Below are 15,827 nucleotides of genomic sequence, written 5' to 3'. Positions count from 1 at the left end.
TACTTTTGGCAGAATAAAAACTACAAATAGTAATTATGCCACCGAACATGCAGGGCAGTCATCAATTTCCTTTTCTTTACTATCCCCCATTCTCTTGTATTGTTTTGACAACAGCAGATCTTACACGGTGTCCATGTTGATTTGGTGCTGCATTTTACTTGGGGGCCTTATTTTGTTCATACAATACACTTTTGTATTGTAATGACTAAAATATTCTCATTTTGTTTCAGTAATATCTTTTATTCCTTAGTTACTGAAAAAAGTCCTAATATATTTGTGTAGCTTTTGTAATACGTTACCCCCAACACTGCTATAACCTATTCTTTCAGACAAATTCAAACACCATAATATGATCGCCAAAGTTGTGTCCCTAATATTTTAACAGAACATAGTATGGAGACTTGTATAGGCTATTTGAAACTTTTGATTTGTACCAATGAAGGCTACATTTATAAAACACATAAAACGTCAGGACGCAGGACATGGCATAAAGAAATCCACACATTTATAAAGGGCAACACTGTTTTCTTGCAGCTTATTGCTCCACATGTGCGCACTGAAGGCCACTTTATGATAGGCTCCCGGTTTAAAGCCCCCCGCGCGTGCGTCCGTCTGTCCCGGTTGCGCATTTCCGTTGCCAAGACGTACGTCACTTCTGGATGTCAATATGCGGCTCGGTGCAGCGGCGCAGGCAAACACAGAGCCGCTGTGAAGATGTAAACCAACCGAGCACCACCTGCCCGAAGAGCGAGAGCCACGACGCGAATAAGCCCGAGCCGAACCTCGGCACCGGCGCCACAGGCAGCAACCCCTCCACGCGCTCCCCGTACCTCTGCGCGTCTGCCCCTCCGCGCGTCCCCGGACTCAATAGCAGCCATCTTTAGTGGAGGATGTCGCGGGCCTCGCTGCTGCTCCTAGCCGCGCTGGTGCTCTCCGCCGCGGGGCTGCTGTCCGGGCTCCCCGCGCTCAACGAGGCCAAGGACTGCGACAAACCGTGCGTGAACGGACAGTGCAACCCGGCCACCGGCGGCTGCGTGTGCTACCCGGGCTGGGTGGGGGACCAATGCCAGCACTGCGGAGGACGCTTCAGGTACAGTGTATAGTGTGTATAGGCTATAGACACCACGCACAGCCATAACAATAACGCCGCTTTTTGGGGGCCGTGTTCTGCCCCGGGACGCTACGGGCGCAGGGGTAGGCGAGAGGAGCGTGAGGCGGCAGGTGACTTGAATTAAAGCACAATCGAATGCACTCACGAGACGCGCAACAGAAAGTGTCCTATAGTTAACCATAAGCCGCGCTAGTCCCACATTAACCCGGACCTCATGCTGCACGTTACACTGTGTCTTCTATTGCTCTGCCTCTTTACATTGTAGCACAGTAGCCTGCATTTAAAGCTACACTGCCGAACATCCCTGGTCACATGTTGCAACTACACTGTTATAAAACATCAGCAAACAGGACAGCTGTCAAACTTCTCCTGATGATCGCGGGACACCTACGACATATAAAGCATTTGGAGGAAGACGTACAGATTATCAAGGCAAAGAGGCAACATCTCCATGGAGACGGTGCCTGTTGTCCCGCTCCCTGCAAAGTTTGGAGGCAGGTCTGAGGGGACTCCAGCCCGCTCACAGTAAAGAGGCATCTTGTTGAAGTATTTCTCACCATTAGAATGACCAGTAATGCTTGTATTGGGATCTCTGCCTGAAATGTTGTGTTCTTTTGCTCCTAAGTTCATGAGCTCTGTACGGCCATAGCAGGGAATGGAATTATATGTTCTGATCTTATGGAAAGAAGAAGAAGAAGATCTTTATTTAAAGGGTCCTCAATTGGAGGAGAGAGGCTATGATTATTTGAGAAGGCTACAGGCTATAGTTATAAAAGAGGTTATAACATCTATCTAGGCCAGGCTCGTTGTTGAATTCATCAAATGAATTTCAAATTGTGCGCATTATTATAGCATAACCAAGGCTTTTGTGAAAGTAGGACACACTGTCTTGTCTGGGTGACTGGGTCAGAGCATCTCCACTACTGCAGCTCTTGGGGGTCTGAGTAGGAACAGTCAGTGGTGGACCGGGAACAGGATGACTGTTTAACAAGTTGTTATGGGTATTGGCATAAGGTTGTGAGCGCTGTGCAATCTTTTATATGAGAAAATGGCTCTACAAGGCTTTTAAAACTGGACCCCGACACTGGCAGCGAGATGAAGAAGTCTTAACCCGCAACTTTCATTCAGTGTGTAAAATTTTACTATTGTGATTCAAGCTCAAGCCTCAGCTCAAACACAAAATGAATGCAAAAATCTTCCATTGTCCTCCTCCAAACTCTAAGGCTCCTTCAGCAGAATTGGCAGTGGACCCGGCGTTTAAAAAGTCCCATGATCATAAATGACATTGACCAAAGGTGAACTTACCATTTTGATCAAATGTCTGGAGCCACAAGCATTTCATATTCTACATTTACACACTGTAATCTACAATCCCCTCATAAAAACTGTGTCTCGCCCATGTGGCTTGTAGTTAACCAGACATGGCCCTTGCACTCATCTTGCACGTTTCCTTGCAGATGCTTTATATCTGTATGTTTTCGCATTGGTGCACAATCAGAAATGGTTAGTTTGTGACCTGCAGGTCTTTATCTGCTGCAGAGTCTCTATTAAGATAAGATAATCCTTTATTGATCTCACAAAGGAGAAATTCACTTGTTACAGTCGGCGTTCAAGAAGATCACTCAGAGTTAATAAAGTGCAGCTGATACGGAGATTATTGCACATGTTACTTTACAGTCTTATTGTACAGTCTGACAGCAGTGGGGATGAAGGCTTGATGTTTTGTCTGTGTCCCACAGTAAACTTGTACGAGTGGCATGTTTGGTCTAGTTTGGAGTAATTACAGTGCTGTAGCGATAGAATGTGGTACATTGGCTGATAAAAGTTGTAAAAGCTGGTTGTTTATGAGGTATTTTGTTGCTTATTGATAAAATCTCAGATTAACTTTTACTTTGTGAGTTATTGTTTAAAACCACCCACACATTTTGTATATGTGTCTTTTTCTGGTGCATTTTCTACATTGAAACTAAGCTACAAAAGGCTTTGGGCTCCGCACAACAACTTTTGTTTGGTCAGTGGTCTGTCTCTTTCTAACAAGATCGCTCTTGTCAATTTGATGCAGACTTTCTTGTAGCATAGTTGAGGTTTCAGTTGCAGTTTGGTAATTGGTCACAGTTTGCAAAATCGCAAACGGCTGAACAATATTCACTCCAAACACCCAGATCTCATGTTACAAAGCATGCTCTTTGTTGTGTTTGTTTAGAAGTTCATATTTCACTTTTTTTTTTCTATAGATGTAATTAAATGCACGGAACAACCTGAATCCACATTTTACAACAAAAATCGCCTCTAATTCCAATTCTTTCCTTCAAAATCACAATCAAGTTTGTTCCAGAATCGTGCTGCCGGTAGTAGTTTCAGTAGCAAACGACAGTCTGCCAGAGTCAAACGCGTGGCACAGTTTGTTTTCTCTCTGGAATACTCTGGGCTTGGATTAAAAAAAAAGTAGTAGTTGCTGTAAAGCACATCCTGCGTCTGACCAAAATGCAGATGACATGGTTAAAAGCTTTAAGAGGTCGATGATAAATTGCCTGCTGTGAGCTAAACCCTGGCCACTATATTAATTATATCCCGCGCAGCATGAGACATAATGTTCCCTAACTTACGGACACAAGTACTGCCTTAAAATAACCCTCTGCCAGTTCTGCCTTAAATACAGTAGTTTTAATCATTTGGAAACTGTGCTCATATTCAATCACTCCTGACCCATGGAAAGAAAAAAGTCTAATTAGGCTAATCTCCTTTTATCTTTTTGACCAAATTATGAGTGCCTATTGTATTGTTCCCACGGCAACAAGCTCACCGCATCATCACCATCAGCAGCAGTAGCCGTGGTGTTGATTTTTGCCATGTTTTTTAGATTCACCCCGTGTGAAAACGTATGACGACGAGTCGCAGGAAAGCGTCCGACAGCTAAAACTAACATGATTTTTCAACATTTTTCGCCAGGTCCCACACCGAGCGCATCCTTACCATAACACGGGAAATGACCCAGTACCTGTGCTGAATAAACACGGCAGTTTGAGTTAAGAGGCGTGTCAGAAAGGCAAAAATACACCGGCTTGTGATTGGCGTATTTTGTAGGAACTTGGTTGGAATGACTACAGGCTGAATAGTTGAGAGAAAAGATAGAAGCGGCAACAAAAACAGCCCCTTGTCCATCGGTTGTTTTTGGTAATATCTTCACCTGACATCAGCGTCTGTATGCTTCACTGGGAACGTTGTTTTTGTTTTGGTCTCTAATCCCTGTCCATACCATGCCTAGTTTAAATCCACATATAACCAACAGTCAAGATTAGGTTTTTACTTTACATGTAGTTTTAAAGCGGTACGAAGTAACTTGTTTACCTTAATAAATCCTCGTAGTCCCTCTGGTGGTAATGCAAGTGTTAATGGGAAGATTAGGGGGTTATTCATTTCCCCCGGTGCCTGTGGCCAGAAAATCACATTTGCAACTTTGCTGCCTCCGGGGCCGGACCTACCAATACACACTAATAGAATCACGAAGAAGAAGCTAACAGGCTAACGGGCAAAGCTAGCTGCGGGCTACCACCACTTAAACAGTATTTACAGCCAAGTGAAAGTGAAAGAAAATTATCTCCATTGTGTAACTGGTTGTACAATATTCCTCTCTCCCTTTGTCTTTTCTGTCAGCGTAGTATTTACTCTCACGGACAATTAATGAGTAAAAAAACACAACATGCTACGACACCTGCTGTAGCGCTTAGGGGCACGAGTTACTTAGTTCTGCTTTAAGTGTTGACGCGTAACCCCATGTAGGTCTGTCACAATAATTACTATATCGATTTGTTGTTCAATAGATGACAGATACACATGACACTTTTTAGCCTCAATATTTATCGTCTACATTTATTTGCTTTTTTTGTCACATTTTTCTCCTGCAATACTGTATTGATCACCCGAAGTAGGTTGTATTTCATTGTATTTCATGTTTATCATGGGATGTTTTACGATGATTTAAGTCAAACAAAGCTGGGGGTGGGCGTTCATATGCTTCTTGCTTCAGCCCACTCCTTTTGAGCAGAATGTATACTGCTCAAATAAACAAATAAACTAAACTATTATTTTGAAAAAAATATATTTGTCTGAGGGCCGCATTTGGTCCCTGGGTCACACTTTGGACAGTTGCAGTGATTCAGGGGATGGCTGCTGTTGACAGTAATGGTGTCTTTGTGGTAAGGGAGAAAAGAAATGTAACTACCAGTTTTGAAAAATAAAGGAAAATGTCAGACTTGTTGCATTTTGACATATTACTTTGACTGGATTGCAGTATGACTGTAGCATTGTACATACAGTATAGGCTTCAATTTCTCTGAGTAGTAGAGCATTTTGCTGACACCCTTCTGCAGGCTATAAGACACTTCAGCTGCCTTGAACGAGTGAGTAGTTCATTTATAAAACATATTGAGTGTAGAAGTGTGTCAGAGGTCGAGATAAATGTGACCATTTGCCATAGTTTTTATCCCGGGGGGAGGTATTCCCTGCCAATGAGTAATTTAAATGAAAGTATTTGGCCATTTGCAGTTGTGTCCTCCTACTCACTAAATCCCATTTGAAACATATTCATGATATAGACAAAAAAGTAATATTTCGGTTGTAAACTGTGCTTCATTGCGCTGTTTTGCTTTTAAGTTTTTCTCTCTCTGTCAATCTCACATCAGACGCCGAACAGAAAAAGCCTATTTTAGTCCAAATTACCCCTTGTTCTGCTGTGAAGCTCTTTGTAACTTCTGAGAAAAGTGCTCTGAAAATAAATGAAGATTCCTATTGTGCCGAGTAGCTCCTGCTTCTTTCACGGAGAAAAGTGGATTCAGTTAGAGGAAGTTTTCTGTAGCGGGTGGTAAACGTGTTGCTTCTCTTAAGATGACAGCGGTTAAGTAGCGTTTGTCCCTGAGGAAAACTTAGATGAGCTTAGATGTTGCTCGGTCATCTTAACTCTTCATAAAAACATATACAGAAAACGTAAATTGTGTGGTGTCTTGTTTAAAGTGACAGTTTCTTCAGCTGTGACACTCTCTATCACCCACATCTTCAAAAAAGCCGATGTTTCTTGTCTGGTTGAGTGCTTTGTTGCCTGAATTCATCTTCAGGTCACCGGGTCACTGCGATTAAAGCCTAAAGTGCATTTGATTTATTCTCTCTCTCATATGATCAACGTGACGTCTTTTCAGCTTGCTCAAATGTTCAACCTCTTTCATTCAAATCCGCTGGCCCAATAGAAGATGTACTGTTTGAAATTTTCCCAACCGACTTTTTGAGATCGTCACAATATCTTCTTTCTCTCCATTTTACTTTTTCTCATGGCTCAAAAACACTCAGACCTTTTCCTCTTTGTTTGTCATCTATTTTTACCCGGAAAGTCCCAATGTGATTCAGGGTCTCGCATTAAGCGAGTCCTGTCCCCAGAGATGACCCTGTTGTGCATGTTTTAAGGGGAAACCAGTACACGTTGTCCATTGAAGTGCATGCAAACCTCCCATGGAAAGTTCCCACAGCTGCACCAGGAACTGAACCCTAAAAGTGGTTTTGTTTATCCTACCTATATAATAAATGTAGTATTTTGTATTAAGTCTTTGCGTACTCTGTGAAATCCATTGTTTTCGACACACCTGCGCTGCTCTACTTACTTACTATCGCACAGCATCCATAAGCGTTTGTGATGCGGTCGTCATGGAAACAGCATCCTGGGTCCTGGTGGCGTTCACCTTTTTATAGCCGCGTCTACTACAGCCTCGCCCGCTGTGCCGAACGCTCTGTCCCCTCACGGATTAGAAACCCAATAACCGGTGTAAACGAGGACGCGAGAAGGACCCGATTGAACAACGGCTCACGGCAAAGATGCGAGAGGTCGGAATTTGATACGTTTGTTGGTCTTGCGAGATGTGGAGGTCGGGGTCATTTCCGGTCACGGTGATTCAAACTGCGTGATTTGGGATGTTCGATAACTGCATCCTCTGACCTCTGCACGACTCTATCCCAGGTGTGTCACAGCTGGAAGCGTAGATCTCCATGCCTGTTCAGGAAAAGGGCAGTGCTTAATTCATTCCCCCACCTTTCGTTGTTTTTTTTTGTATCCGGGAAAGATTTGAGATGATATTATGGCGTTTAATGAGAGTGTCCTGGTTACGCTTCTGGCCTGTTCCCCCAAATCCATCACATCAGTCCAAAAGTGTTCCTGAAAATACTCATTTACAAATCAAGCACTTGGGGAAGGGTTCATACGATAAAGATCATTTTTTTTACTGTCAGTTTGTCCAGATGTGAAGTTCGTTCAGAGGGCAGAAATATGAGTTCCATTATCAGCCCCCATTTCTAGTCTGTGTATAAAATGTATGTCAGCCCCTGCACTTAAGCCCGTCTGGCCCTGTGGTCAGCGGTCCCTTTGGGCTTCATTAAAGTTTGAATCGTCTGGAGGTAAACGTTTGTGTGCACAGTGTTTGTCTGTGTCCGGAAACGCACAAAGGCTTTAAACCGACAGCTCAAATATCAGCATTTTTACTGAAACGTAATCTTCTAACCCATGTCACTAGGAAAAGGGAAGTATTTGGAAATATGAACAGTGTTTAAAGTTGGCAAGAAACGATGTGCTTTTTGATGCACTGCATTCGGGTTGAGAGTTTAAATAATCGCATAAAGGCCTGACGCTCCATTCTCTATAGCAGGGGTCCTTCAACTTTTTTTTCTCAGGGGGCCACGTTATCGTTCCTGACTATGATGGGGGGCCGGGTTGGCTATAACATAGAATTGTTTGACCCGGCAAAATGCAGCCGGCCTCATTGTGAAGTAGAGATTACTGTCCTGGCACAGTCATCCCCACTACTACTATCTTCAAATAAAACATCATTGCGTAATGTGACCCAAGTAATAGCTGAGATGGTAAGCTTCATTTGTCACATGGCTATAATTTGTTGTTTATGTCCCGATCTCTTATGTCAGCGCCCCTGCTGGACACGTGTGGAATTATTTTTTTTTTTTATTGAAGTTGCCTCCTAGTGGTTGGAATGAGTGTACTGGTTATTTAGTTAAAAAAAATAATCATAACTCCGCCTAGGAATGGTCTAGAGACTTACTTTTTTTTCCGGGCCGGTCGGGTTAAATCATCTCACGGGCCGGAGTTTGAGGACCCCTGCTCTAAAGCTATGGCAGTTTTGGTCTTTGTTGGATAACACGTCTTTGCCCAACAGGATCCATAGTTCAGAGCCTACTGTGCTAAAAGTTTTCATCATTCATAATCTCGTCAATTTTATGAACATGGCATGTGGTATCGGGATGTGAGTGATTGTAAAGTCTCTTTTTATAGTTGTTGTAAAAGGCTTTTGTCCTGGTGTCATCCAGCAATAAACAGTAACAGGTAGAACTCCTAGTGTGAGGTTTGCATGTTCTCCTTGTGTTTGGGAGAGTTTCCTGTCAGCACTCTGGTTTCCTCCATCAATCTTTACACAATTGGCCAGTTCCTCCAGCTCTGCACTTCTGAACAAACCTACCTTTCGATCTTGAGATGTGTCCATAGGCGAAACAGGACGCCCCTGCCGGGTTGCAGAGGACAACTTTCCCTACAAGGACATGCTTTTTTTTTCTTTTTTAGCTAAAAACATGTTGAAATCTCTTTGGTAAATCCCCTGTTTATACAATGGTACTTTATCAGTTGTAAATAATGTTTTAGGAGCTCTACCCCGGTGCAACTCGAGTGTGTTTTGTGCAGCCCCCAGACGAACCCGGGAGGTCGTGTTGTTGCGTCTTGGTCAAAGGGCCGTTGGTTTTTTTTCGGGCACTGCTCCCTCGGTGTTTAGCATACGGACAATGGTTCCATACAAGAGGCCCGGGACGGTAAAAAGCAGCCTTCTGTGCGGCCGCCGTGCCAAGATGGAGTCCCCCGGATCGGCCAATGTCAACACTCCGAGGGGCACTGCACACTCCGCTGTTGTTTATGTCCCCGGCTGATCTAATGAGTCCATGAGGAGGTTCGGCCATGGCCCATGTGTGCGGCTTTGTCTGAGGAGAGGGAGCCAGAATATAGAAACTTATTATACATAGTGCTACTGAGGCTCTGGAGACTTTGGTTTTGGTTTCTATTTTTTTTTTCTAATAAAGTATGGGGAGTAATGGAGAGATAAGGTTTTACATGGATCAATGTCACGTAATTCGCTGTAGGTCACTTCTTCTTCAGTCATATCTGATGGAGACGCTCAGACTTTATGCCCCTCATCCCCAAACACATGTAGCTTTATGGGCTTTTTCGTGCCTCTTGAGTTTCTAAGAGATCTGCGGCGTCTCGTGAGTTTGAGAGCGGCTGAATAAGGTCCTTGTGTGGGACGCTCCTGTCCTGATGCTAACCCAGTGACCCCCAGCGCCGTTGGGGGCTATTTGTGACTGTATGTAGTGTATACAGGCTCAAACACAAGGCTAAACAAGGCTGGAATGGAACTAAACTAGGAAAAGCATGACCAAAACTGAACTTTTACTTACAATTACACAACTGTGCTACTCTTTATGTGGCCAGAAAATGCCTCGATGTTGTTGCTGTTTGTCGATATGTTTTGCTCTCTGTGTGTTCAGCCTTTTCCGTCTGTTTCTTCAAGTTTATGTCCAGAATTTCTTCACATTTGGCTCAGCCGCATCAGGGATTAGTGCAGTCAGAAATCTGTCCAGTCTCAACAAGTGATGACAGCTCTCAGCCGGTCAAGTGCATGATTTGAAACCGGTCTGGAGCAATGGATTACCGCAGGAGGGGGGTAGGGTGTCCCAAAAAATTTTTTTGGGGAAAATGCCAGTGCAGTCCCCCTAAAAAGTTTCACTATGACACCATGAAACTACTTTAAAAATTTCAGCTCATTTAGATAATATTTAGAGGTCCCCCAAGGTCACTGAAGTTTTACCATTATGACATATAGGTGACACTGCAAGCGTTTTTCAAAACAGTCTTGTATTATTGTTATTGTATAGTATATATAGTATAGTATAATGTAACAACATGTTTATGTTCACAGCAATATTTTGCAAAGCTCTCAGTACTTTTACTCTGCTCACAAGCCTCACAATAAACCCAATAGTCCACTTAAGCTGAACTACATGTTCGCAAGATTGTGACGGATACACTTTAGAAAGTCTTTCATAACATCTGGACCGCATGGAAGGCGAGCTCCGCTTATTGTCTTGCATGGATGACCGATCAACCAGACCTTATCTGTACTTCGAGTTCCAGGTGATGCTTAATTGTTTTGGCCATGTTGTTGCAACATAAATGCTAGACACATTGTACTGTGCACAGTGAGCAAACTTGTTTACTGTTTAGAATAATTTTGTCTGGTTTTCAAGCTAGTTGAAGGCCTAAACAGTAAACCCTAGCAAAAAGCTTTTCCTAAATAACTATTAACTATTAACTTCTTAACCCCCACCTGAACCAAGCACATTTTCTCTAGTTTGGCTTTACCCACATCTTAAAGATTCTTGAAAGACAAGCATCAAAACAGTGACAAAAGCAACAAAAGAGTGACAAACACGTGCTGGAAAAGCAACTAGAACACAAAACACAAAAAAAGCACAAATAAATACAAAAATAAAAGAGCAATGAAGAGAGGCCCCACTCGGTCAGCGGGTGAGCACAACAGACTTCAAACTACCTACAATAATTTAAAACATACCAAAGCTACAGAGTGGAACAGTTTACACAGGCTGGATTAAGCACGGGCCTCCTCTCCATGTGGATGTGGAGCTTGTGTGGACAGACGGTTGTTGTTGTTGGGACGGCTCTGTTTTTGGGCTGCTCTCTTTGGCTGTGAGTGGAGATACTGCTGCTCTGGGAGGATGACACCAACACACAGGCACTAAACACTGGCGCCAAACATAACAGGAAGCCCTCACTATCAACATTTATACATGGACATTATTGGCAGTTTAGTTTTTGTTGGGGGCCATGCTCACATCTATTTAAATCCCGCAGCATTATTGTTAAATAATAGTAGATTAGTACTAGTATAGAATCACATAAACAGCACAACACAACGCAGTGTAGTTAATGTCTTTTCGGAAAACACTCTGTCAGTCGTCGGTTAATGATTGCCGAAGCCCGTGCTTTTGTTTTGTTTATCACAGTTGGCGCCGCTTGTACTTTGCCTCCTACATTTGATTAGAGCGACTTTTACTATAGTTTTTCCCTCAGCTGAACAGTGGGAATCCGGTCAAATGGGGGAATGGGGATAGATAAAAATGATTTTTTATCAAAATTGTGTTTTTGGTGGACATTAAATACTATTTTTTTCCAGAGAATATTTTGCTAATTTGTTTTCAGAATAAAGAAGTCAAAATGTGCCTTGTTTTTGGAAGTTAAAGGGACTAGATGCAAGTTGACCATTTTATCCTCAGTACTGCCACCTCAGGTCATACGTGTAACTGCACCTTCTAAGTTAAAGGAATAGGCCACCGTTTTTACATACTAAGATATGTTCTTACCTCACTTTAGACGTGTTAATATATCCCCGTCTGGTCTTTGTCCGTGCGCTCTGCCAGGCAAACGGAGCACATACGCAGCCTCTCCCACATGTCACATAGCTCCGAAAAAGCTCACGATAGAAGCTACCAAGCTCTTCCACGTGTTCCCTATTTAAATAAAGTTACGTGAAGTGTTTTCATGCGAAGTATATTTACACAGAAATGTAACGTGTCGATTTTATAAGCAAATAAAAAGGGGGACTATATTGTGAGGCGTAATGATACGAGGAGTAAAACGTCCGCGCAGTAACTCCTAAAGACTTCCCCCCGCTCACTTCCGTCAATAACCTTTAGGAGTTACTGCGCGGACGTTTTACTCCTTGTATCATTACGCCTCACAATATAGTCCCCCTTTTTATTTGCTTATAAAATCGACATGCTACATTTCTGGGTAAATATACTTCGCATGAAAACACTTCACGTAACTTTATTTAAATAGGGAACACGTGGAAGAGCTTGGTAGCTTCTATCGTGAGCTTTTTCGGAGCTATGTGACATGTGGGAGAGGCTGCGTATGTGCTCCGTTTGCGTGACAGAGCGCACGGACAAAGACCAGACGGGGATATATTAACTCGACTAAAGTAAGGTAAGAACATATTTTAGTATATAAAAACGGTGGCCTATTCCTTTAAGCTTGTGCATGATGGCAATTCGAACACCTTTTTGAGTGACAGTGCAGGATTTTAGAGGCAGTTGTGGTGAACAGGTCTGGGCTCATTCTACACCTTAGGACAGGGGTGTCCAAACCTTTTTCATGGGGGGCCGCATATTGAAGCGTACACGGGGTGAAGGGCCGTAGATCAGTAGTTAGTGCCGCAAAACCTTCGACTAGCAAAGGTTTAAATTGTGCCCCATACCTCTATTTAAGCTTAAAACCTTCATGCCGGCTCTGTCTCACCATAAAATGTTAGTTGTTAGGTTAGAATTGTGTAGAATTATTACATTTCAAATAAAAAGGTCCATCTCTGGTGATGTGTACCGATACAGCAAGAGGCCGAGGGCCACCATAAATTGGTCTGAGGGCCGCATTTGGCCCCCGGGCCGCATTTTGGAAACCCCTGCCTTAGGACATTGCTGCAACATGTAGGGGAAAATACATAATTTCAACATTTTAAAGCTCTGTATAGTCCCTTTTAAAGGTGCACTTTGCAACCTTTTATGCAAAATAAGTTGATATTCGTCCGTATTTGACCTTTCAGTGACCCAGCTTATGTTTGCGTGATTAGCATCCTGCTGGCCTGTACGATGCTCCAGGATCAGTTGTTTTTGGGTTGTCACTGCTGATTGAACCATATCCTTGGTTACATATGCATTTCATTCCAAAAACCTACCAGAAATCGTAAAATAAATAAAAAATAAAAAAAAGGAAATAAAATTGATCCTGAAGCATCATAGGAGCCACCAGGATGGAAAGCGAAAGCGCCAAGCTGACCACCCATACAGCTACTGGGTCACTGAAATGTCAAAAACTTACATAGTGCACCTTTTAATGTTCTGTTTAGGTAACTGTTGTAGAAAAAAAAGTGGTGTCTGTAAGTGGACATGTCCCTACTGCGTGAGAAGTTACAGAACAGATTGTTGTGTAGATTGGATATTTTGTTGATTTGTTCCAGGTGACGTCTTGCATATTTCGAGACTGACTGTTTGAGTTGTGCCAGAAGTGTCTCCTCTTGAAGATCCTGTTCTAAAAGTGACATCTATAAAATTAAATCTCTCATGCTCATGCTCACCCTTTTTAAATGAATCAATTCCCTACATTACCACCACTACAGGACTGTATTATCTGACATTTAGATCAAACTGGCGCTACAGTAGACATAAATAGATCCTGAAAACAGATGGACTACGATTATATTAGTCGCCAAACTGCCTTGTAATGAAACGCACATGTTGAGTATTAGGACAAACTAATGTAATATAAAGTAATAGGGGATTTTCTTGCAGACACCAGCTGTTATTGGAGTGTGTTGTCGACAGTATTTTTTATGAGCATCTAATTACCATTCACACCCTTTTGTAGGTGTAATGCTTGGATATTTCTCAGTGGAGTTCGTCCTCTGTCCCGGTAGATCGTTGTATCATCTCTTCACATGCAATTACTGCGCCACCGTCCAGGCCTTGAACAGGGAGGAGTATTTTCTGAGAGAGGAAAACGAACCACTTTGTGCATTCGTAGTAAAAAAAAAAGAAAAAAAAAGTCTTATTTTGATGACGGTGACCTGAAAAGACCTCTGTACTTGGACTTGGCCTGGACCAACGCTCTGGGATCCTGCCGAAGTTTTCAATAACAATTGTTGCCTAGAGACGGACTTAAGACATATTTGTGCGATGCAGCCGGACATGGCTCAGAGCCGCAGTGATGTATGAGCATTCACTACAGTCCACCGGGAAACCCCTGAGTGTGTGACTCAGTCTTAAAGTGCAGTCCAGCCAAAATCAATAGATGTTTGAAATGTAATGTACCTCTATTCAGGCCTGCACAGTATATCAACAAGTTATCCTCCATGCCCCAATAACACACATCCATATCTCAAAAAGCCACGATATACTGAACGTGACTGACGTTTACAGATTCAGCAGATCAGTTTTAGGCACGATTTTCCTATTTTCACCTTATTTTGGTCCTGATTTAGTACATGGTGTGTTGAAATGGTTTTGTTCAGCCACTTTCTTCACTTTCTTCTTTTACATTTGTTAGATTGTTTATTAGTTTTGTTTGTGATTGATTTGATAGTAGAGATCCAAGAAGTCCTGTTTACTGTCAGCCTAATGCCAGTGTTGTGAGCTGGATTTGGCTTTGCAGTGCGGAGAGGCGCTTGTGAACCACAGCGGCTTGAGCTGTACATCAGTAATGACAGATTGTGATTCTGCGGCGGGACGTCCCAGGTGTACGGTTTATGTAATCTGCCGCGCTCTCTCTGTCTCACTTGCTCGCTTATTGTTACTGTGTCTGTCTTTTCTCTGTCCTGAAAAAACATCTTGGATGTAAATATTTTCTTGTTGTTTTAGCGTCTTTTGGTGTAAATAGGACTTGTTTGTGCAATTAATCCTTCCTTCCTCTCCGTCCCTCTCTCATTGCTGTGTCATCAGTCCTTCATCGATCGCCCTGCTGTGGGCGGAGCCCTGTTGTAATGAGGTTTAATGATTGGCAGGTCTGTTGGCTTGTCCCGGGACAGGAGCAGGGGTTTACCTGCGCCTCTACAAACCTCTGCTGACTCAGCGCTTTGTAACGAGAGCCTGGGATTTAATAACACTTTTACTGCACTGTCAAAGCCACGGCAGACACACCCAGCAGGAGCTCTTTCCTACAAATGATATCTGAGTATGATTTCTAGAAGTACTGCCTGCTCCAATCACTGAAATCTGTGAAAAACATGGTTATAATTATGAAACAAAATGCACGTTTGTAAAATGTTTTTGAAATGGTTGTTGGGCTAAACCAAAGACTTGACCAAAAATAAAGAAGTTCTAGACCAAGACTAATCATAAGTAGGACAAACATGTTGATAACATCTTCTCTAAATTAGTTAGTCTCGCCAACCAGACTCCGCTTAATAAACATCGGAGATTAGTCTGGATGCCAGGCTAGTGCCGAGTACCACCAGAAGTAGCCCTTGTATCCCAGTGGTACCTGTACCACAGTTTGGAAATACTGTTCTTTAGCATAAATGCCATTTTCCAGTGATAGAACTGGAACATGGTCATGGCCCATTGGTACAGTATTGTTACACAGAAACAGTTACGGAAATCATATCTCCTTATATGTCATATCTGTCCTGTTGCCGTATCCAACAAGTGAAATAAGTGTGTAACTACGACAACAACATATTTTTAGTGTTTTGAGTCTTATCAACTGTTTATTAAACAAAAGTTAAATCGAAGCACTTCCTGCTTACACTGGCCCACACAAGACATAACTCATCTGAAGTGTTATGTGCTTTTATGTCATGGCCAAGGTTTATTTTGTTAACATCATCTGTCCCGTGTCCGCTCTGCAGGTTGACCGGGCCGTCGGGACACCTCACCGATGGACCTGGGAACTACAAGTACAAGACCAAGTGCACGTGGCTCATCGAGGGACAGTAAGTTTAGCACCTTTTTCACGTCAAACACTGCACAAAGACTGAAAACCACTGCCAGACTTAACTCAAGAGCACAAGCATTATATACAACACCACTGGCAGCACTTCTTCGTGATTTCCGAGCA

The 15,827-nt window shown here is 42.8% G+C and overlaps 1 protein-coding gene across 1 annotated transcript in view; it reads left to right on the top strand.

Moving 5' to 3' along the window:
- Positions 1–620: 620 nt before the first annotated feature.
- The window catches only part of atrn (attractin), a 141,499-nt gene continuing 126,292 nt past the window's right edge, over positions 621–15,827 (top strand). The window contains exons 1-2 of the mRNA XM_079573306.1: positions 621–1,090; positions 15,619–15,702. Of these exons, the coding sequence (XP_079429432.1) occupies positions 891–1,090; positions 15,619–15,702 (284 nt within the window). The 5' untranslated portion in view covers positions 621–890. The remainder of the gene's footprint in view (positions 1,091–15,618; positions 15,703–15,827) is intronic.

Source organism: Gobius niger, assembly GCF_951799975.1.
Source record: "Gobius niger genome assembly, chromosome: 16".
NCBI classification, from domain to species: domain Eukaryota; kingdom Metazoa; phylum Chordata; class Actinopteri; order Gobiiformes; family Gobiidae; genus Gobius; species Gobius niger.
Note: the sequence above shows the minus strand (reverse complement) of the source record. Positions and strands in the feature narration are given on the sequence as shown.